Source organism: Peromyscus californicus, unplaced genomic scaffold (genome assembly GCF_007827085.1).
Source record: "Peromyscus californicus insignis strain IS unplaced genomic scaffold, ASM782708v3 Scaffold_6__1_contigs__length_162567912, whole genome shotgun sequence".
Classification (NCBI taxonomy): domain Eukaryota; kingdom Metazoa; phylum Chordata; class Mammalia; order Rodentia; family Cricetidae; genus Peromyscus; species Peromyscus californicus.
The window spans coordinates 142,276,434-142,300,495 of NW_026294584.1; the positions used below are offsets into that span (position 1 = coordinate 142,276,434).

Here is a 24,062-nt window from a genome sequence, read left to right on the forward strand (position 1 = left end):
GAGCACAGGGCAGCTGTGGACCTCAGGCAAGAAAATGTTTTAGAAGTGCTTTGTAACCTGAAAAGTGCAAGGAAGAGCGGAGCATGGTAGTGCATGCCTGTGATGAAGCCTTTGGAAGGCTGAGGCAGGATGGCAGGTTTTGTCTCAAAAGGTGTAGGTAGGTACCACCATCGCCATCATTGTCATCATCATCGTCGTCTTTATGCCTTAACTGTGTTGCCTCCAAATTTGCTACCAGACTGAACACTGCTGTGTGTTAGACTTCAGTTTGACTGCTAATTCCAAAAATTATAATAATGAAAGTGACAAACATAAAAATCCATCCCTCACATGAAATCTTAGAGCTGTGTAACTCTCTTTTGTTTTTCTGCTGTATCTTGAGTGAGTAGTTTCCAGTCTAAGGTCACCTGAGTCCAGTGTAGCTACACAAAATCCAGCCATCACAGCACATTCCCAACAACTCCTCAGAACAAAGAGCATACTCCCTCCATTTTAGGTCATTCCTGGAAGTTTTATTTCTGCTTACCTCTGGTAGCCAAACTTAGTCACATAACCACATTGGACTGCAAAGGAAGCTAGGAAATATAGTTTTTCTGAGTGACTACATGTCTAGATAAAAACAGAGGGGTCTAGTCCTGTTATTTGAAAAGGAGGTGGCAGTCTCTGTCAGAAGTGGTCACTTCTCCATCCTCATCTCCCTGTGAGTAGCAGCAGGCCTCCCATGACCCCAAAACATTTCCTTTACTACTGAGAGCAAATCACACTCCTGCTTCTCCTCCTCCTCTGTCCGTAAATGCACCGCGTCCCAGCACAGGGTTGGCCATAGCTTCTCTTCTCAGCCCCACCTCTCCTCTCAGTCATGACCCAACTCCTGACTCAAATAAGAATCTGGGTGTCAGCCGGGCGGTGGTGGCGCACGCCTTTAATCCCAGCACTCGGGAGGCAGAGCCAGGCGGATCTCTGTGAGTTCGAGGCCAGCCTGGGCTACCAAGTGAGTTCCAGGAAAGGCGCAAAGCTACACAGAGAAACCCTGTCTCGAAAAACCAAAAAAAAAAAAAAAAAAAAAAAAGAATCTGGGTGTCTGTCCTTCCTGAGTCTGGCCCAGGGAGGAAGGTGCCCACAAAAGGCAGGTCCTGTCATCCAGGCAAGGTCTCCTGCCTCCCTGCTCAGGACAGAGAGCATAGGGAGAGAGTGCAGCAGGTCCAAGTGGGGTTCTGCATCAGCCCCCTCTGAACCCCAAACTAGTTCAGTTTAGCACAGAACAGTAGTTGATGCAAATTCCGTGTTTGGTAGTGTTGTGGGATGATGGCTGTTACGAATGATTACGCGGGGACCTCGAGGGTATCCTGCGCATGCAAGGAGGCATGCTGGCATGCCGCGCAGATGCAGCAGCAGGCTGGCGGGTGACCCACTCCATGAGGGTGTGGTGGTGGGTGGACATTCACAACCCAGATGCTACATCCCCACGGAAATGGTTTATTATAACAGATGAAGAGAGGATAGGAAAGAAGAAAGAAAGGGAAAGAGAGGGGTCGAGTGGTGCACACCTCGTGGGAGTGGAAGGAGTGGGGGGGGGCAGAGTTTTTCCTTAAGATGAGGCTTTAAGTCAGGATGCAGGGCAGCCCCAAGGGGCGGCATCAGAATATTAACAATGGCCAGCCTCTTACCATGCCCTATTCAAAAGCATTCTTAACTCTTCAGCTCTGAGTTCCATTCCTGCTCCCACTGGTTTGGTTCAGCACCGGCCAGTCCCAGTGTGCACGTGCCCTGTGCGCTTTGCTGGTTTGTGTGCTTTGTGAATAGTCTCAGAACTCCACTCCTGCACAAAGAAATCACATGCACGCAGACCTCTGTGTTTGTAGCAGACTTTACTGAAGATTTGAAGAGATGAAGGGGGTTTACATAGAAAAAAATACAAAAGCCTTAAAGTTGAATATCAGACATCTGTGAGAGTAAAAAACATCATTTCCACTGTCTGGGCTCTGCCTCATTAGAAAGGCCCGCACCCATCTGTGCCCTTTCTTACTCACGAATATATATACAAAAGCCGAGTTCAGACATTTTTAGAGAATTTTTATTTCAGAGATCAGGTTTCACTGTGTAGTTCATGCTGGCCTCAATTTCCTCCTGAGTGTGTGTTGGAGCGGAGAATAAAAGTATGCACCCCGGCACCTGGCTGGGCATATTAGTTAACTACATTCTCTATATAGAGTCAAGTCTTTGAGGAAAAGGTAATTTTCTTTCTGATCTGTAAGATCACAAGTTATCCAAGGTGCCACTGCCCCCTGTTACCACAGCTCTAAGAAAGAAAATGGGTTTTCAGCAGGGGTCAGATGCAGGTGGCCACTGGGCAGAACCCCTGAGAGAAGCCTACATTGTTCTGTTGTCTCTGTTCTCTGCCTGGGTAGCCAAGGTCTCAGGAAGCTCCCTCCCGTCACAGCCTACCCTTAGCCCTTCTGCGTTCAACCCCCAGCCTGGCAAAGGACGGGTGCACCACAGACCAGAGATATAAGACCACACCTCAGGCCCCTTCACCTGTAGGTCTACGACACCACTACTTGTACACACAAACACATTAGTTCCTTTTATGCATGGGGGTGGGGTGGGGTTTGTGGGCTTCTTTATGTTTTCTTTATTTTTAATTATTGGGTTTTTGGTTTTGTGCTTGTGTTTGTTTTTCTGGTTGGGACACGTTCTTTCCATTCCTCTGACGCTGTTGGTATAATCTACTCTGTTAGTGTCAGACCCTGTGAGGCAGAAAGCCCTTCACCTGTCCCTACCACCACTTTTCCAACATTTCCTGCTAACTAGGTAACACCAGGAGGGTTTTTACTCCCAGGGTAGAGGGCTCTCTGTTCCCAGGACTTGGGGACCCTTCGTCATCTCGAAGGCCTGGTGACATGGGTATCCCTGTCTGGTCCACTCTCCCTTGCCTCTCACATGGCTGCCAAGTAGAACATACCCAGAAAACAAAGTTTCCACCCCCAAATGCCTGGGGGAACGTGCTGGATGGGTTCAAGAACCACCACACTTGCTCCTCTCTAGACTCCAACAGCTCTAGGGCAGTTCTCTAAAAATAGCATCAAAGGAATGTACTCCCTTGCTTAACACCTCCAGGCCTTGCTACCACCCTGAGCGAACTCCAAAGTCCACATCTGCACAGGGAGTGCAGGGGACACGAAAGACTGAACCACCTGCCTTTCTACCTGCCATGCTGGCCGGAGGTATGTCCAACTTCTGTTGCTCAACATACCCCCAGGGCACACCCATCCCCTCCCTGTCTCCAGGACTCTCCATTCTCCCTTGGAATGTTCCTTCGGATCCACTTGTGCGTAGTTCAAGAGTTAGTGCAGATTCTGGGCCTCAGCAGCCTCCCCTAAAGTGACGCTAACCTTGGTGCCCTTTTCTCCACAGCATTTCCCACTGCCTACAAGTCTCCTTAACTCACCTCCAGTCACCCCTTCCTTAGTCCAAAGTAAGCTCATAGCCACCCTGGCTGTCTTGCTCATGGACACATTCCCGGGGCCTGCCACATCTCAGAAATTAAACAACTACTCACAAAGCAAAAGAAAAAAAAATACACCAACAACCCAAGCAACTTCCTTAAGCTCTCTGGGCCTTACTTCCTTAATCTTCAAAATAGGACTGCTGGGCACAGTGGTGAGCACCCGTAGTCCTAGCTCCTCAGGAAACTGAGGCAGGAGGATCACTGGAAATATTAGCCAGACCAGAGAGGGTGAGCTCATCTACAAAAAGAAAAAAACATGGCGCCAGCCCAGTATCATTGTGGGGTGGAGGCGCCCTAGTCCAGTGCCACACTGAGTCGAGAGGAGAGGCAGCTAAGACTACTGTCTTCTGTGGTGAGTCTCCGTGAGGCCACTGAGGTCAGTTCGCACAGGAAAAGCTTAGGATCCACACCGGGACCCGACATCTGGACTGACCTGCTTCGCACAGGAAAGGGTTAAAAGTCTGAAGTGTCTGAGGCTGAGGCTTTCCAAGAATGCTGCTCCCAGGCAGCATACACAGGGGGAGAGGGCCTGGGCTAAAATTTGAGGGAGCTGCAAACACAGGCCTGCACATACACAGAGGGGTGAATCCTCGTCACAGGGCCGGGGATGCAGCAGTCTTTCTGGGACCCTTGACCCCCTTTGACAGCAGGATCTCTACACAGTGCAGTAGGAAGCAGGTCCGTAGCCACCGTCCTAACGTGGTGGGGAGGGATGGGTTAAATTGCTTCCAGTTAAGGAGAGGGAATTTGGGGGCTACAGAAAGACTGGGTGACTTGTCTGTATTCCTCATCTGAGATGCAGCCAGACTCCTCCTTCCCTATGCTGTATGCATACTTCTGGCACAGTAACTCAGCCTGTGCCAAGCCCCGGGGTCCATTCCAGCACCAAAAATCCCCACAGAAATAGCATCAATAAATATTAGCCATCCTCCTCTCAGAACTTGTTCCCTCAAGGCCTATTTCTTCCCTGAGACCCCTGGATCCCCCCTATCTGAAGGGCAGTTGCTGTAGGATCACCCCCCACCCCAGTGCATAGCTCCCGAGTCTGGCTCCTCAGCTAGAGCTGAAAGCTCCCACGGTTAGTACCGATGCATATTTATTGAACATGTGGGTGTGCTCAGCACTATATGTGGCACCGTTCATACACGAGGTAGGTGAGTGTTATACCCATTTTACAGATGGGAAAACTGAGGCACCATGACATTAACACATCAGAGGCTGCACATCAAAGTCAGGTTAGACTGATTCCAGAGCCCTCGTTTCTCACCTCTGTAGCATCCCCTCAACACTGTCCTGCCCATTTCTGCGCCACCACAGATACATCCCTGAGTTCTGGGCACACACAAACACGCCCAGGTTCAATCTTTCTTCCTGAGGCTCCACTTGGGGCAGCAGACACCAGAAAGCCTTGAGAGGGCAGCAGAGAGCCAGATCCAAGCCTTCCGGAGGGAGGGAAGCAAGGGGCTGGGGCTGAGGGCCAGATCATTTAACTGGCACAGTATCCAGCTACTTTTTTTGTTTGTTTTGTTTGTCAAGACAAGGTTTCTCTGTGTAGCCCTGGCTGTCCTGGAACTCAAAGATCCGCCAGCCTCTGCCTCCCAGGTGCTGGATTAAAGGCGTGCACCACCACCGCCCAGCATGACCCAGGTACTTTACAGACATCCTCTCCTCACCAGCGCTGAGCAGAGTGGAAAGGGCACTAATAGAGAAGCTGAGGAGCCTGACAGGGCCAAGCAGCGCCCACGCTGGCCCTGAAGCAGGACTCCCTACCTCCGAGCCTTGTCTGGAGCCACCGCCCCCTGCAGGGCCACTGCAGGGCCACCTGAGTAACTCTTACCCAGTCTCCAGCCAATGACTTTGTTGCAGCCACATCTAAATCCAGCCCTGTTTGCAGGGGTGGAGCCCTCTGCTGCAGCTATCCTCAGGCAGTCGTGGCCAGGCTGACAGTGCACACTTGGTCATACACAGCGTCTCTGGCTGTGTGACCCACATGCCATCTGTCCTCGGGCCACTAGTGTGACCAAAGCAGAATGTTCCGGCAGCTGAGAAGGGACCACTGGGTCTTGAGCTTTGGTGTCTGGTGATAAGGGCCTGGCTGAGTCCACTGGGGTTCTGGCTCCTGGACCATCCGGAGGCATCTCTGGGCTTGCTTCCAGCTTGCTTCCTGGTGCCCCCTTCTCCCCTGCCCTTCTGGGCTCATACAGCCAGACCAGCTCCTCTGAAAACACTCGACACCTTGGGTTTATTGGGGGTTGGGCACTGCAAGATCAGGCAGTTTTCTCCTCTGCTCAGCTCTCTCGGCACTTCCGGGGGCCATCCCTGAAGGTTCCCTCCCAGGTCCCCATGTCCTGGATTTGTCCCCCACCATCGTTCTCCAAGTCTCTCATTCTTTCACGAGCCGGTAGATGTGGTGCTGAGCCCCGTGTTCACTGGCCGACACTTCGAAGACATATGCAATACACAGCAAGGTCTCCTGTGTGTCTCGATTGGTGATCACCTGTCGGTGAGACAAAGGGGAGGTGTCAAAGCCCTGGGTAGGGCGGCCCTTGGTGCCACCCACCCTGGGCACCTGCTCCACTTCATACCTGCAGGATGGTGAAGTTCTCCAGCACGCTGTTCATCATATACTTCTCAGGTAAGTGCTTCAGCTTGTGGATAAAGTTGATCATGTACTCACAGAGCGGCGACCGGTGGATGCGGTACAGATAGCGGCCATTGTCATAGCGAGCATACTCTGTCTGTAGATCCCCAGGGACAACGGAGGCTTAGAATCCCTTCACCTCTTACCCAAGCCCGGTTTAGCAAGGACGTACAAAAATCCGTTCACTGCCAATGGGAAGCGGAGGCAGAAGATGGCCCAGGAGCAGAGCCATCCTCTGAGGTTTCTGGACGTTAAGCCAGGCCTCTCCATGTGAACATGACAGGCAGACACTCCCAGGAGAGGGGAATGTAAAGACCTGGAAGTAGTGGCAATGAGCTGGGGCAGTTGCACGGGAGGCTGAGGTGAGGGAGGGCACCAGCACCTGTGCTGTGGAGCTGCCATATGCGTGAAGCTTGGTGGTGGATGCTATTGGTATAGGAGCTGGATGGATGGCACATGTGACCATGACTGGATAGAGGCATGAGCATCGCAAAACCTTGGTAAGTTTAATGACAGTCATAACTGTAGGAGCTTTGTAAAATCTGCCTTTGCTGGGGTAGGGCAGATGGGTAGCAACTATAAGCCCTGGAGACCATCTAGAGTACCAAAACAGAACAAAACACAGACACACACACAAATAGACAGACAGACAGACAGACAGAGACAGACACACACACACACACACACACACACACACACGCACGCACACACACGCACACACACACACACACACGCACACAGAGCACTACTGGATTACATCCCCAAGATTGAATGAAGTTATATGAGTGGGGCTCAGTGGAGCTAACATGTATCAAAAGCTTCCTGGCAATGGAACAGCTAGGGTCCCAGGGCCCTACCTGGCACCTAGCTGTTTGACATGGGTGACTGTCAACTCCAGGTACAGAGGACACCATCAGTGCAGACCCACGTGGGCCAGGAGGTGACCAGCCTGACATCACGCAGTGTTAAGCACTGCACAGGGTCACAGACGTTAGGGCCACAGGTATGCTGTGGTGGAGACTTTAGGGTCCTTTTGTCATTCTCATTACAACATAAGAGCAGAATGTCACAGCTATTGGGACCAGTGGGTGGTGAAGACAATCTGACAAGTGGAGTAAGCGGAGGGGTGGTTAACACAACTCCAACCAGGAAGTGGGGTCAGGAGAGGTGTGCAGGGATCAAACCCAGGTCCTCTTAGCTTGTGCTCACTACCAGCCTGCCTGCCTTTGACAGGGTGAGTGGGAGAGAGGCAGAGAATTCTGCCCAAGTGTAACGTCTCCAAGGTACTCCAAAACTGAAAAGCTGTGTGCTGCTGGGATGCCGGGGAAGGGGGATCTAAAGACTGTCTCAAAAAGGGGGAGGTGGGGACAAAGGACCATATAGCTCAATGGTAGAGTACTTGCCTAGCAAATACCAGGCTCTTACAAAAGCCAAACATCTGGACAAACAGGGACTCCACGAGCTTTCAGCACTCAAGGAGGAAAAAGCGGGAAACGAACAGACCCTGGGCATCCATTCTCATCTGTCTGTCCCTAGAGACAGACAGATGAGAATGATGTGACTGAGAAAGCCCACTCCCATCCCCCGGCCCAGCTGTCAGACACAGAGGGATTGGGGAGAAATCCTTGGGCTAGCCTGTGCTTTGGCCTTACTCTAGAAGATGTGGGATGCTTGCAAGAAAGGCTTGAAAGGAATCCTGACCAGGAAATTCAGCCAGGGCTCTGAGGCACGGATAGACAATTAAATCAGTAACTTATTAGATGCTTCACACCCAGCCCAAAGCACACACTTCCTGAAGGTGTGCAGAAGCCACATGGGGTCCACCCTCAGCAATCCTGCCCCCAGGAGAGCTCCAGGAAAAGGGAGCACACGGGCCACCCCCTTTGCCCTACACCCACTGGGTAGCCTCCTACCTCAACTTTCTCCACCACTTGCTTGCCAAAGGAGCAGACCTTAGTAGAACAGGTAATGATCATGTTCTCCAGGCTCTCGTACTGGCTGGAGACCCCATAGAAGGTGCGGCCCTCATCATCGATGTTGGTATTGAGGTCTGCCTGCCGGAGAAACAGGAAGACACAGTTGGGGTCACAGTGTAGGTTCTCGTGAAGGGACTCTAGCTGGCCTGAGTGTGATAAACATGGCTCTGGCAGGCGCTGCCCTTCTCCCGCATTCCCTCTGCCTTGCTAAAAACCATTAGATTACATTGCGAAGGCTAGCCCCCAAGGTCTGTTCCCTTATTTATCCCTCCTCCTGAGGCTGACTACCAAGGTCCAGCTGTCAAATACTAAAGTCCAGCAATCAAAAGCCCCCATTGGCTGCCCTAATTAACCTGTCCAATCAAAATCAAACACCTCATCCTAACACTGGGTTTCCCCTTCACCTTTATAAACAGACATTTGCCTATGGGCCTCGTCTGTCTCCTCTCTATCCAGAGGCAGTCCTGTGTCCCTCTGGAACAAATATCCCTTCCCTCCTCCCTTGTCCTCTGTCCATGCCCTTTGTCCCTCTGAGGCAAATAAATCTCCTTTGTGCTGAGAACTTGATCTTGGGGTGTCTTGTGCCGATACTGGTCACTTCATCTTGGACGAGAGAACATGACTTTAAAAGAATGGGGGCAGGACTTGGGTACAGCTCAGTGGGAGAGCCGGCAGTTGGCCTGGAAGGACCAAAACAAAAAACAAAAAACAAAGAAGAAGAAAGAAAAAAGAGAAAAAATTGGTACACAGAAAGCAAAAGAAAGCCTCTGCCACCCCCGACATCCAGACTCAATGTAACTCTGGTTTGTTTCCCAAACAATGAGAAATAAGTTCACAGCTGCCCACATGGAGCCAGGCACTTACTTCTTGGTTGGATATTGTATTAATTACTTTGGGATTGCTGTGACTAAATACCACATACAAACAACCCAAGGGAGTTTTTTTTTTTTTTTTATCTTGGCTCTCTCAGTCCCTCAGAGCAGGGAAGGCATGGCAGAATGATCCCGAGGCTGTTCACACGGCATAGGACAGGAAGCAGAGAACACTAGCTGAGACCAGGAAGGAGTGGCTATAACCTTCAAGGACTTGCCACTAGTGTCCTATTTCCAGCAGTCAGGCCACAACTCTTGAAAGCTCTACAGCCTTCCAAAGAGAGCCACAGGCTGAAGACCAAGCATTTCAAACGCAAGTCTGTATGTAGGAGACCCTGCAGATTCAAAGCCTATCCCTGGCCCAGAAAGGCTCGTGTCCATCTTACAATACAAACAGACACATGGAGTCAGAAGTGTCCAGAGTGCAAAGTCTCTTCTGAGGCAATCTGAGCCACTGACCCTGAAAAATCAGAAAGAAAAACCTCACACTTCCCATTCATCCTGGAACCGGGTAAACATTCCATGTCAAAAGAAGAGCAGCAAGAAGAAACTCGGGCACCGGAAAGACATGACTCAACAGTTAAGAGCACTTGCTGCTCTTACAGAGAACCTGAGCTCAGCCCCAGCACCCATGCTGGGCAGCTCACACTCTTACGTTCTCTTCTGGCCTCCATGCGCACCTGTACATGTGTGCCCACATATACACAGAAATACATAAATCTTTTTAAAAGACTGCAGTTCAACCAAGTCAATATGAAATTCTATTGCTCCATATCTGATATGCAGGGCTGATGGTGACATCTGAGCTCCAAGAGCCTGGGCATTCCAGCTCCTATGACTCTGCCATTGGCAGCCATGGCCTCTCCCATGAGCTGGCTCTACTGGGTGCCTGCAGCTTTCTTCAGAGACATCCCACATTCCCAGTATCTTCAATGTCCTGGGGCCTCTACTGCAACTTAGGTTCCCTTCATGTGTAGCTGGCACTGGGACACCTATCAGAGAATCCAACCCTTCTATACATTGTGTGGCCTCACAGGCTTTTTCTAGAACCTTGATGCAAGCCCCATGACCCTATAACTCATGCATTTTGTATACTTGCAAAGCCAGCAAACAGTGGATGATGGCAAGTTCTGCTGCTAACTCAAGAGGTAGCTGGGTCCCCACAGACCATGGCAACAGTGTCATCTGAGGGCCTATGTGGGTGAACTTGGTAAACAAGTTCCAGAAGGACACCCCTTCAGCTCTTTGGTTTGGGGGTGTTCTTTTGTTTTGGGGTGGGCTTTTTATTTACTTTGTGTGTATGGGTACACCCATGCCAGAGGACGCATGTGGAGCCAAAGGACAACTTTTGGGTATTGGCTCCCTCCTTCCACCATGCACATCCTGGGGATTGAACTCAGGTCATCAGCCTTGGAAGCAGGTGCTTATACTCTCCGAGTCATCTCACTGGTCCTAACATATTCTTTGTTTTAATTAAGGAATCCTTTTTAAAATTTATATTTTTTGTGTGTATGTGGAAACAGGTGTTTGCCTGGCAGGGTTGGCCTGATTTTGCTTGACGTGATGATCTCTAACTCCATCCATTTCCCTACAGATGACTTATAGAAGGCTGATTCTTTGTTTTCTTCTTGTTTTTCTGAGACAAGGTCTGCTATGGAAGTTGGCTGGAACTCACCATGTAGACCAGTCTGCCTCTGCCTCCTCCCAAGTGCTGGGATTAAAGGCCTGCGCCACTACGCCTGTCCAGAAGGCTGATACTCATGGTGGGGCTTCTTCATTGACAACGCAATGCAGAGGTAACTGGCACGTGGACCAGGGTGCAGGCTGTGGATGCAATGTGAGCTGCCAGTCATGAGGCAGGTTCTGAGACCCACAACGCTTCAGCAGAGAACTCAGGGAAGGTCTGGGTAAGATTTGAGCACAAGTAACAAGCAGTCTTACTCATGACCGCTAGGTGACACTCAAGCACTCGTTTTCTCTCCTTTGGCTACTTCCTTTCAACAGCAAAAATCTTTGTGTAAACTGACAAGGAAGTGTTAATTACCCTGTAATTAAAGTGGCACAGAAGACATATTATGCAGGCACGTACACGCATACACACACACACACACACACACACACACACACACACACACACACTCTACTGAGAATAACTAGCCTTTACCAATATGGATGAACACAACATGCTGAGTGAGGTAAGCAATTACGGAATAGAATGCAGAAATATTTTTTAGGATGTCTCACTGCACCGAGCATGGGTTAAACGGAGCCATTCTTTAGGAGGAAGGAAAAAACAAAGAAACAGTTACAACAGCATCCAAGCCAATGTTCAGTCCCCTCACTAAACACCCTCCACTCCCTACCCAGAATGGCTTCAGTCTCCCCATCCTGCCGCCATCATGATCCTGTAGGGGAGGGCAGCTGGGGGGTGTGGAGCATCTGTGAAGTGGGTCAGCCATTGTCCAAGGTCTTCCTGTGACAAGTGAAGTGAACAAGGACCCGAACCCAGGCTTTCTCTAAGTCACATGACCATCCTAGAAGACCAAGTTTGTCAGAGTGGCCTGAAAAAGTTGAGAGACAGTTTGTGAGCTTAGACACTATGACTAGAACAGTAGGGCACAAATGTGGGCCATGTAGCAAAAACAACTGCCTGGAAAGGTAGAGGCACTGAGGGATGAGGCCAAGGTGACAACACTCAGATGACAAACGCTGTGGCCACAGGGCTCCGACCCGTGTTACAGTCATTAACCACATGATCCTCCATACCCTCATGGTGTCTTTGTTTGAGCCAAGATCTTGTTATGTAGCGCAGGCCGACCTCCAACTTTATTCCTTCTGCCTTCTAAGTACTAGCATTACAGGCATCCATCTAACTTGTGCATCTTTTAATGACACTTTTAAAAAGTATTTATTTGGGGGGCTGGAGAGATGGCTCAGAGGTTAAGAGCACTGACTGCTCTTCCAGAGGTCCTGAGTTCAATTCCCAGCAACCACATGGTGGCTCACAACCATCTGTAACGAGATCTGGTGCCCTCTTCTGGCCTGCAGGCACACATGCTGTATACATAATAAATAAATCTTTAAAAAAAAAAAAAAAAAAAAAAAAAGTGAAGGTCTCTCGGAGATCCATGGGAGACTTCCTTCTGGTCCTTATCCAGCTCTTTCTCTCCTCAGAGCCTTCACATTAAAAAAAAAAAAAAAAAAAGTATTTATTTGTGTGTGTGTGTGCTTGCACATGCATGGTGGTGTGCATGTGGAGGTCAGAGGACAACTTGCATGAGTCAGTTTTCTCCTTCCAATATGTGTGTTCCAGGAGTTAAACTCATGTCATCAGGCTTAATGGCAAACACCTTTACTCACTGAGCCATGTGGCAGGACTTTGTGATGTCTTTGACATCAATTCACTTTTATTCCTTAATTTTACCCTAAGCAATACAATCATGAAAGCAAGCACTCTGGCTGCTTCTTCTTCTTTTTTTTCCTTATATAAGCCAACTTAACTATTAAATAGAAATGTCAGTAGATGGAGCACTTCTAAGACCCCTCGGCGCACCATGCTGGGAAGACCCGATACCAAAGAGCTTCTCAGGCCACACACAAAAGCAGCCTTCCTGTCTCTGCACCCCAAGCTTGTTTGACTTGTCCAGGGGAAGGTCCACGGGGTACAAGATCCCTGTCCTTGACAAATCTCACTCAGTGCCTGGCACATCTGGGCCTTTCAATAAAGGTTGCATACAGCTGTTCCACTTCTTGGCTCTGGGTGGTGCTATGACAGAGGAGTCAGGTCCCAGAGGACATCAGAGTTACTGACCCCTGAGTTCTTGACCCCGACTTAAGCCCTCCATCTCAAACATATTCCAGCTTTTCAGTCATTACCTCCCACCCTAGGACCCCTTTAAAACACTCATTCATAGCCAGGCAGTGGTGGCGCACGCCTTTAATCCCAGCACTCAGGAAGCAGAGGCAGGTGGATCTGTAAATTTCAGGATAGCCAGAGCTACACAGAGAAACCCTGTCTCAAAAAACAAAACAAACAAACAAAAACCAAAAACCAAAAAACATTCATCCAGCCACAGCCCAGCATTTCTGGGCACTGTGGGACAGAAAGAGGCTAAGGAATATTTGTGTGCTATGAGAGAATTTGTAACTAAAGAAAGATTAGTGAGATGGATGGGGGTCCGACGTCACCCTAGAATCTGCTGAGAGCCTGTGAAGCACAGATCTGGGAGACGGTGGCCAACGCCCGAGGACCCATCCCAGAGTGCCTCAGCTGTTCCTTGGGCTCCCTGGGCTCCAGGTTCCATCCAACTCTTCCACTGCCTTACCCTGCAGCTGTAATCCAGGGCAGCTGTCTCTCTCAGTGACCAGGCTTCTGAATACCCCACCCCCTCCAGGCACCCTATTCATAGCGGTTCGTGAGGGTGGGCAGCTCACGGACTGGGCCTGGAACAGGTGTGAGGGATCAAGTGACGAGCAGACAGCCTTGACTGTCATGTGCTGGTATGTGTCTGGGAGGAATGTCGGGCCCAGAGGAGAGCTGTGGGCTGGATGGTAGAAAGCGAATTATCCTGCTACCCGGCTCCACCCAGTGTGCAGACTGGTGTCCCTTCCCCTGCCCAGGACAAGTAGTTTTCAACAGGTTCTGGGGGATGGGCTTTACATTTCCAGCCCTCACTCCAGTGGGAACACTCTCAGAGCTGGGCCTTTGGGGCTCCACCTCCTCCTCTGCTGCACCTTGGTGCCATCTGCACTGGGGATAAGCCCAGACATGCTGAGGACCACCACCACAGCCCCTCAGTGTGAACACTAACTCTCAGTGGGGGTACAGGCAGCAGCTTGGATAGCAGGAAACCAAAGTGGCCTCTGCTCTAGGCAGGTTCTCATGGGCTCTCCAGCCCCTGGGAGGCAGACTGAGCAAACAGGCAGGAGGAGGAAGGCTGGCCGTGAGACAGGCCACGGTTTCTTGCCTGGACAGGTTTCCTTCCTAAGTGTGTGTGGCCAATCCCACAGCAGACCGTGGTAGGAGGAGGGAGCGGGCCAGGGGGCAGGGGACTTCCCATGACTGATCCAGACTCTCACTCTTAGCAAATGTTCCTCACTACAGTTTTCTGCCTTTGAGCCCCTCCCACATGGGGACAGACAGAGGATGGCTGCTAAGGTGCCCTGACCTCTGATTTCTCTCTCCTGATTTCAGCTCAGCCTCCCTATGGCGATGACATTTGGTAGCTGAGGAAGGACAAGGTCTTCCCTGAGTTCCCAGATTGGAGCCCACAGGAACAACCGCTAACCTTTAAACTGGAAACCGGAGGCACACAGAAGCCAAGACTCACTCAAGATCCAGCTCTCAAGGAGAGTGTCTGTCTTGTCACACTGTGAGGGCTCTCTCATATCCACTATGCTCCTGTAAAGTCCATGCTGCCCCAGGTCTAAGACCCACTGTGGAGCTCCCACAGAGTCTGTGATAAAAGGCAATGACCACATGGCTGTGATACAGCCATGACCGAGCATGTCTGTGGGACCAGCCCAGTCAGACTTCTGGTGTCCCAGCTGCCCCTACATTTCCTTCTTCTATCAGTTCCCTAACAGGGGACCCTGAGGGAAGGCGGAGGAGTAAAGAGCCAATAAGGGAGTAGGAGTCTCTGGTTTTACTTCCCCCTGGAGGGAAGACTTTGCCAGTATTTCCTGGGAGAAAGGTCAAGAGCTAGAAAAAGTCCAGCTGCTCTCCTTTCAGAGAGCATGGTCAGAGCTAAGTCTGCCCTCCTCTCTGCTACAACTGGCATTCCTCTGAGCCTTTCAAACAATCCAGAACCTCTCCCAGGACCAGGATGAGCAGCCAATCTGTGCCTGGGGGCATTCTGCTTGGGAGGTCCCACTGCCTGACTCTAGAGCCATACTGTTAAGATCTATAGTCTGGTTCTGGTACAGCAAACTGGTAAAATAGTTTATCCTCTGAGGACCAGGTCCAACTAGATCCACCTTAGAAGGTGTGGCAAGATTCACAAATGAGAACCCACGTGACCTGCTAAAGTGCGTGTTCCTGTGATCTTTCAGTCTTCCTTGAATATACCAAGAATGACCACAGGAATGATGGAGGTCCACCCAAAATGCACACCTCAGACCCAAGCCCTTGTCTGCAACATGAGGTTCCCCAATTTGTAAAATGGAGATGAGCCTTACCCAAAATGTGTCTAGTAAAATACAAATTATTGCCACTAACTGAACAGGGGTGCGGCTCAGCCATATAGGGCTTACCTGGCATGTTTCGTACAGTGACTGCCAGGCATATGTGGGGCCCTGGGCTCCCTGTACCCAAAACTTAATTTATTAATAAAAGGGATCTACCAGCTAAAAGAAGGCAGGAGCCAGTGAAAAGGGCCCTAAATATGTCTTGTCCTCTAAGGTAGTATACTGATAAACATACCTTACCACTGCCAGCTGGGCCCCCCTTCTGACTCCAATCCCATCCCAAGGGCAGCTGGGCATGTCTGAGAGAGCCACTAGTCACCTCACGTTGGAGGGGAATCCAGGGTTCCCGAAAACACATCAGAAATTGGAGGCTGCCTGTATACCACAGTGATGCTAATTGAAGCCCACATCAAAGCCACTGAGTTCACATTTCCCTGGTTCATCAGAGCAAGGTGCAGCCACACCAATAACTACACCCTGCACAGGACTTTCAAAAGGACCCCACAGGGAACTCTGTAGAATTCTTTCCTAATGTTGGCAACGTGGAGATGATGGTTGGAATTCCAGTGGCCATGACCTTGAGGACAGAGGCCACATACTGAGGATGAAAGGAGAGAGGACTCAGGCTACGGGGATAGGACCGAGCAGTTAGACCATCCCTGGAGAGTCTACCCCCAGCCGTCCTCTACAGGAATGAAAAACTTGACTTATGCACCAATGCTTTGGGCTTTGAATAAATTGCCCTCAGATATAACACTCTACTAAGCCAGAAATTAGAAGACAAAATAAGGAAGTCTCTGGAAACAGAGACCGAGCAAATAAACTGGAAAATAAAAAAAAAATGACAGTTGAGGGGCTTGCCTTGCAAGAATGAGAGCCTAAGTTCAGTCCTCAGAACCCACACACAAAAGCCAGGCTCGGCGCCACACTTGCCATCCAGGCTCTCGAGAGAGACAGGTGGATCCCTGGGGCTCTTCGGCCTAATCAGTGATCTCCAGGCCAACAAGAGACACAAAACACAAACACACGGATGACTCACACCAGTAACCCTGGCTCCGGGGAGGCTGAAACCGGAGAATCACTACAAGTCTGAGGACAGCCTGAGCTATATAATGAGTCCCAGGCTAGCCTAGACTACACAGTGAGACTCAGTTTCAACTCCCCTGTTTCCCTCCCCCCCCCCCCCCGCCCCCAAAAAAAGCAAAAAGCAAAGAGAATAAGCCAGGGAGTAGGGTAGCTTTGGGGATTCAGGCAAATAAGAGTGAAAGAAATGGTCAAAGAAATAAGAGGCATAAATATTCCCAAATAGAAAGACTCTAATCTTCTGAGTAAAGGCGTCTACCAAGTACAGAGCCGAAGATGGGAAAGAAGACAACATACACCCCAAGATCATCAATGTGAAATGGAAGAACACAGAAATCGAGAATAAAAAAGCAGGTCATATAATTCCCTATGTATGGGGAAGCAGAATGGCATCAGACACACACATCAGAAGAAAGGGGAGCAATGTATTTACAAATGGCTGTTGTACTTCAGGTGTGGTGGACACTTGCAATCCCAGAACCCAGGAACTGAGGCAGAAAGGTCTTAAGTTCTAGATCAGCCTAAGATATATAGCAAGACCCTGTCTCCATGTGTGTGTGTATGTATTTGTGTGTGTGTGTGTCTCTGTGTGTGTGTGTGCATGCACACAGGCACAGAGCATGTAGCTTCTCTAATGTGCAAAACCCATGCATTCAATACCTAGCACCAAGCAAAAAATAGAGAAAATAGGTTTTTTTTTGTTTTTTTGTTTTTGTTTTTTTTTTTTTGGTTTTTTTGGTTTTTTTTTTTTTTGGTTTTTCGAGACAGGGTTTCTCTGTGTAGCTTTGCGCCTTTCCTGGAACTCACTTGGTAGTCCAGGCTGGCCTCGAACTCACAGAGATCCGCCTGGCTCTGCCTCCCGAGTGCTGGGATTAAAGGCGTGCGCCACCACCGCCCGGCTGAGAAAATAGTTTTTGATCTAGATTTTTCTATCATGTATAAGCACGTGTGTGCTTATACACACACACACACACACACACACACACACACACACACACACACATTTCAAACAGGAAGAGTCAATTATAGGCTGTGCTGGTCAGTTTTGTGTCAACTTGACACAAGCTAGAGTCATTTGGGAAGAGGGAATCTCAACTGAGAAAATTCCTGTTAAGACTAGACTGCAGGGCCGGGCGGTGGTGGCGCACACCTTTAATGCCAGCACTTGGGAGGCAGAAGCAGGCGGATCTCTGTGAGTTCGAGGCCAGCCTGGACTACAGAGTGAGTTCCAGGACAGGCTCCAAAAGCTACACAGAGAAACCCTGTCTGAGGGGCAGGCAAGGCGAGACTGGACTATAGGCAAGTCCGTAGTGCATTTTGTTGACTGATGTGGGAGGGCCCAGCCCACCATAGGTAACAACATCCCTGGGCTAGTGGTCCTAAATGCTATAAGAAGGCAGGCTGAGCAGACCAGTACAGTACTCCTCCATGGCCTCTGCGTCAGTTCCTGTTTAGAGTTCCTGCCCTTGATTTCCCCAGATGAAGGGCTCCTGTAAGCTGTGAGATGAAATAAACTCTTTCTTCCCCAGATTGCTTTTCGTCATGGTGTTTACAACAGTAATAGAAACCCTAAGACACAGATAGGTCTTGTGGTTTTTTTTCCTGGAACTTCCTATAGCATGTGCTCCAATCAAATGAGCTGGATGCACCAATAAGCGAACTATGGGAGCCCAGAGACTATTTATTGATCGTGCACAGGAGAGGCTCAGGCTCACAGCTGTGTAACTACCAGTTCACTCAGGAGCAGGGAATGGAGGCACCCAGGAAAAAGCTCTCCAAGAGGAAGGAGGGACCAGTAAAATAACAGCTAGGAGCATTAGAAAAAAATATTCCATCTCAATTTTATATGGTGGTTCTTAGGGAACGATCTGTAAAATTTTAAGAATAACTTCATCTAAAAATATTCAATTTACATGTAACAAATCCACTTACATATAGGAAAAAGAAGAGGTACGCAATAAAGGAAATGTAGTCATAATATAGTCTCCGGCTCTTTGGGGACCAATCTACACTGTCAAACAAAATGCAAACACTGCATGGCTTTTGGTAAAGCGTTTATGACTCATTCCATGTGAGTAGACTGAGGTGATGGGAAAGTGATGTAATGTGGCTGATTTTTCTTCTATAATACCTTAGTCATGACATCAAGATACAGCAACCTAAATATTTACTAACACAGGATATAAAGAAGCTTGTGGGCTGGAAAGATGGCCCAGCAGTTAAGAGCACTGCTGTTCTTCCAGAGGTCCTGGGTTCCAATTCCCCACAACCACATGGTCACAACCATCTATAATGGGATCCAATGCCCTCTTCTGGCATGCAGGTGTTTATGCAGATAGAACACTCATATACACAAAATATACGAATAAACATATAAATAATCTTTTAAAAAATAAATAAATAAAAGAAAATGATAATTTACCACTCTGGGACTTAGGAAGGCATTAACACAAGAATCCGATATTTTTCATTATTAAAGGCTCTTGGGGGCTGGAGAAATGGCTCAGAGTTTAAGAACACTGGCTGCTCTTTCAATTCCCTGCACCCACATCACAGCTCACAACTCTCTGTAATTCCAGTTCCAGGGGGTCCAACACTCGCACACAGACGTACATGCACGCAAAACACCAATGCTCATAAAAATAAATAAATAAATAGGAATCATTAAATTTTTTTTTTTTTTTTTGGTTTTTCGAGACAGGGTTTCTCTGTGTAGCTTTGCGCCTTTCCTGGAACTCGCTTTGGAGACCAGGCTGGCCTCGAACTCACAGAGATCCGCCTGGCTCTGCCTCCCGAGTGCTGGGATTAAAGGCGTGCGCCACCACCGCCCAGCCTAAATTTTTTTACAAGACTCTTGGAATTAATTAACAACTACGACCACACTTATTAAGGATCAACGGAATGATATGTAGCACAATAGTAGAGCATGTGCTTACAAGGCCCTGTGTTGATCCCCACCACCCCTCCCCCAAAAGACATTCCCTGCTTTCCATCCCATGCTAATTAAGTCCTAGAATTTAATTTAAAGATCTAGCATCCAACTCACCTTAATTTAACTGCTATGCTTTTTTCTTTCCTTTTTCTTTTCCTGTTTTTTTGGTTTTCTGATACAGGGTTTCTCTGTATAACAGCCCTAGCTGTCCTAGAACCCAATTTGTAGACCAGGCTGGCCTTGAACTCACAGAGATCCGCCTGCTTCTGCCTCCCAAGTGCTGGGATTAAAGACATGCGCCACCACCGCCCGGCTACTTCTATGCTTCCTATTGTTCTATCTCACATACCTTTCTCCAAACGCCCCTGCTCCCTCCTGACTTTTCGGCTCATACATTGCCTGGGAAGAAATGGCCTTTCTCCTCTCTGCCTAGCAGATCCTGCCTACCCCGAATCCAGGTCCAGGCGCCATCCTGTCTGGGGAAGAACTAGCTATGCAATCATAGAAGAAAATGTACACATTGGAGGGCCCAGGGCCCCTAAAGGCTGCACTTGGAGTCTGCAGAGAGCCAGGAGCTGCCTTAGCTGTAGGCAGAGCGGGGCTGGGCTAGGCATTCCTAGGCAGGGCCCGACAGCCAGCTGGAATACTGTATACACATTTACTGTCAACATGTTCTTTCCAGAGCAAGAAGCTTCCAGATTACCAAGAGTCTTGGGAGCACATTAGGCTGAGACAATCTGGGGCGGAGGTAGAAAGAGGGGCCCTGTAGGGCTGGGGCGCAGCTCGATGGTAGAACACTTGTCAACCAAGGCTAAGGTCCATGGCTCCAACCCCAGCGCTACAAAATTTAAAAACAAGCAGCTAAACAGCGGGCATGCCAACACTGCAAACTAAAGACGTGAAAGAAAAGCACCTGGGTGGTCCTCTGGGGTTAGCAGCAGCCAGGGGAAGCGGGAAGTCAGCACTGGCCTCCCAGGCCTGGAAGCAGAGATGGAAAAACTTCCATGTCTGAAGCTCAGTCAGGTGCCTGAAGGACTTCCCTGTGTCCCTTCTGAGTGTTCTAGTTAGAAAGCTATAAGGGCAGTTCTGTGCCTCCTAGCCTCAGAGGAGAGCGCCTTATGGATTGGCTCTAGGCACCCAACATTCATTGAGGACAGCGGCAGAGGGCAAGTCTGTGTACAGGACTGTTGGAGACAGACATGGGTATTTCCTTTGGGGCAGCCTGGGCTACAGCAGGTGACATCCTTAGCCACACTCCTCTTTTCATAGCTCTGTACAGCCCAATAAAATTCACAGCTGGAGAACCAGGCCCAGAACCAACAGTTCCATGTGGACTTTCATTCCTCAGTTTTCCCCCCAACACTACCACCTCCTTAAGGCCCCGGATCCTGATCAGAACCCTGCCGCAGCCACCATCAGAAAAAAGCCTCTTGAGCTAGGGTGGGATCCAGGAAGGTCCTACCTTAGTATGTTGGAGGCAATGTCGTCTATCTCCAGCACAGTAAGAAATGGAAAGAAGAAAGGAGGTCGGAAGGAGGGAGGAAGAAATGAAACAAAGGTCCTCCGCCATCTGCCGCAGCTCTACGCTCTCACTGCCACATCCTGGCATTCCCAGCAGCAGTGGCCTCTGGTGCGTACCCCTCGCCTCCCTGCATCCTCGCCTCCTCCTTTCCAGCTTCCTCACCATCTCAGTGCACGGAGTGAAGGAAGGAGAGGCCCGGAGCTTACCCAGAACTTCACAAGGAAGAAGGCGTTAGAGGGCCCCCGATCAAATAGCTCCTTGAGGCCGCCCTTCTTCTCGGGGAATTTGTCATAGATCTGGCGGATGTCCACGGCTTCGAGGTAGGGGTCACTGTAGCTTGGGCTCGACTGGCTGATGTGCACAAACAGGTGCTTGTTGTACTGTGGACGGAAGAACAATTGCTCTGCGGGGGATGCCAAAGGGTGGGGTAGAGACAGATAGCTCAACTGCGTGCCTCACTTACGACCTGGAGCAAACCACGGTACCTCTCTGGGCCTCGGTTTCCTCACTGGGAGAAGGGAGACAAGATGGGTCAGGGGCAACTTGCTAGATACCGGGCTAGTTTCCCAGAGGATGTGGAGCACACACCAGAGACTCCTCTGCTTCCTGAGGACCCCTTAGAGCCAAGGAGTGGAGGACGGGGTGGGGGGGAGGGTGGGGGGGGTGGGGGGTGGGGGGGTTCGGAGGAAAGGACACTAGAATAAGAGGAGACATAGGAGACAGAGGAGAAACCTGAGAGCTGAGAGGGAGAAAGAGACCAAGAAGGCTTGAGGTGGGAGACCTACAGAGAGCAAGGGGAAGAACAGAGCGAAGGAGGAGGCGGCGGGCAGGCAAGCGGAGAAGAACAAGGAATCTATTAAGCCCTGAGGGGAGAGGGGGAAGAAAGGTAAGAAAGCCAGAGGAGGTGGGGGGATGGAAGGTGAGATCTCTGGGCCTGCTGAGTCTCCTATGGAGGCAGGACTTCCAGGGGTGGGAACCCACTCATTAGGTGGGTACTCGGGAACCTACTATGGGGACAGGCCTCCAGTGGCAGGGACATGAATAGCATGGGGACAGAAACTTCAGGATTGGAGGCCTACTTTGAGGACAGGGCCTGTGGGATTGGGGAATAGCAGTAGCAGAGCCTCTGAGATTAAAATGGCCTCTCTTGGGGTAAGACAGTCGCACGTGGGAGACCTACCGTGTCAGGATCTTGCTGGCGCTCCAGGAAGGCGGAGAACTCCAACATCCAGAGCTTGGAGCTGGCCACACTGCGGCCTTGCCACGGGGAAACTGGCGGTGCAGAGGGCGATGGGGTAGGTCCTGCAGGAGACTCAAAGCCTATATGAAGGGGGAGAGACACATGGAACCTGCCCCTGTTTGTCCCCCACGCCGATATCCTCAGTGAGGACCAGATAACACCAGTGAAAAGTGTGCCCAGTGGCAGGACAGAGCCTGTACATGATCAGCCCAGTGGGGCCAGGCTTCTGCCCAGGCCCACGCTCAAGGCAGATGCATGCTGAACGGTCCAGGAGGTTGCCTGGAAAGCTGCCAGGGCAGGCACTGCAGGAGTCTTGCCCTAGGGCAATTGCTAGTCCAGGCAGGAAGGTAGCCAGCTGAATCAACCAGCACAGTGATTCTGAGGCCTGGGAGCAGGAAGCTTCCTGGAGGCTCCTTGTTGACCCATAGAACACCACCTACAACACAGGGGTTCGAAGAATGAAGGCCTAGGTCAGCACTGATAAAGTGTGCCCTCAGCACCACAGAAGACTTTTTGGTGCCCCTGAGGCTAATCGAAGTGAGGCTTAAGGAAGTCTTGAAGTTCAAGTGGGGAGTCCTGAGTGAAGATGGGGAAAGGTACCCCAAGCTGGGAAGCAACAAAGACAAGGGGTGTGTGTGTGTGTGTGTGTGTTGAGGTGGGGGTGGGGGTGGCTGGGAACCAGCTGAGGGAATCTGGAAAGCCACGACTTCTCGGAAAAACAGGTCTGAACTGGTGGCAGGAAACAGGCTCCGTGGTCAGCCAGGGGTGCTGGCGAACAAGATGGATTCTACTCCTAAGTCAAGGAAAGCCAGTGGTTGAATTAAGTGGGGCTGGGAAACTGTCAGCTTTACAATCTTTTTTTTTTTTTTTTTTTCCTTTCCTGGTAACACTGGGGATGGAACCCTGCCTGGAGCAAGGAATGTGAACAAAAATTCCTGAAAAGAAGCTGTGTCTGGCTGGCTGTGAACAAAAAACTCCTGGAAGGAGTTTCTGGGTCTGCAGAGACTGATGGACCGATTGGAATTCAGTACTGTGGAAAGATCGGAAATGTATAGGTTCCGAGGCTAATTACTCTCTCTTGGGCTAGTGTCTGCCTTCTGGCACAGCCATTTCTTGACTCACTCTGTGTCTGAACTAACACCTTGTGATAATAAATAGAATCCTCCTAGAAGCCATTCACTCAGCCGAACATTAACATCTGCCAATCCAAGAGCTCAGAGTGACACCAGACGGCATCTTAGACCTGTGGAATAGCTCCCCCATCTCGTTGTACCCGCCTCTCTGGTGTACCCATCAATTTTAAAACTGCCTTGATATATGATTTTCTTTGTTCAGTAAAACTATGGAAACCCTGTGAAACTGCTTCCGCAGTGGAACATGGAATTTGGGGTAACCTAAATCTGTGTTCCCGGGCCATGGTCACTCATAACGGCTCCAGGATAAACTCTCTCTTATTCCATTTCAGAGGAGAGCTGTGGTTTTCATGCTGACAGCACTCTAGGCAAGCAAGCTCTCTGCCACTGAGTTTGGCAGTTTTTCATTTCTTCTTCATTGTGGAAGAAGGGTGGGAGAGAGGGGGCACAGTAGAGGCAAGGTCTTTATGAATCCAGTTTTCCTTCTGGAAGCCTGGGGGCCACTAGTATCCTGGGCAGAAGCAGTGAACTCAGGCACAGGGTAAAAAAACAAAACAAACAAACAAAAAAACAAAAACAAGAACAAACAAACAAACAAACAAACAAAAAAACAAAGAAACGAAGAGGAGACCTAGAAAGACCAGTCCAGAAGAGTGGCCAACCATGCTGAACACTCCAGCCCATGCACAGCACATCTGCCTAATCTTTCTTCCCTTCCTTCCTGCAGCCCCAGTACACCAGGAACTGCTGTGTACACAGCATAGGAAACCCACAAGGATATGCACAAACAGACATGGCAATGAAGGACACCCCTGATAGACAGAGGTCTGCAGAGTCCAAGGTGGTACCTAATAAACAGCAGGCACCTGACACGGCCCTGGAGGAGCAATCTAGCCACAGCCCAGAGGCAGAGCAGGGAGCACAGTGGACAGGACCAGGGAACACAGTAACTGAGTCTCAGGAGTCCTG

The 24,062-nt window shown here is 49.9% G+C and overlaps 1 protein-coding gene across 1 annotated transcript in view; it reads right to left on the bottom strand.

Moving 5' to 3' along the window:
- Nucleotides 1–1,851: 1,851 nt before the first annotated feature.
- Nucleotides 1,852–24,062, bottom strand: part of Tead4 (TEA domain transcription factor 4) — an 84,934-nt gene continuing 62,723 nt past the window's right edge. The window contains exons 9-13 of the mRNA XM_052721578.1: nt 21,901–22,040; nt 20,927–21,100; nt 8,063–8,203; nt 6,094–6,246; nt 1,852–6,005 (exon numbers count right to left, since the gene is read on the bottom strand). Coding sequence (XP_052577538.1) covers nt 5,892–6,005; nt 6,094–6,246; nt 8,063–8,203; nt 20,927–21,100; nt 21,901–22,040 — 722 coding nt within the window. The 3' untranslated portion in view covers nt 1,852–5,891. The remainder of the gene's footprint in view (nt 6,006–6,093; nt 6,247–8,062; nt 8,204–20,926; nt 21,101–21,900; nt 22,041–24,062) is intronic.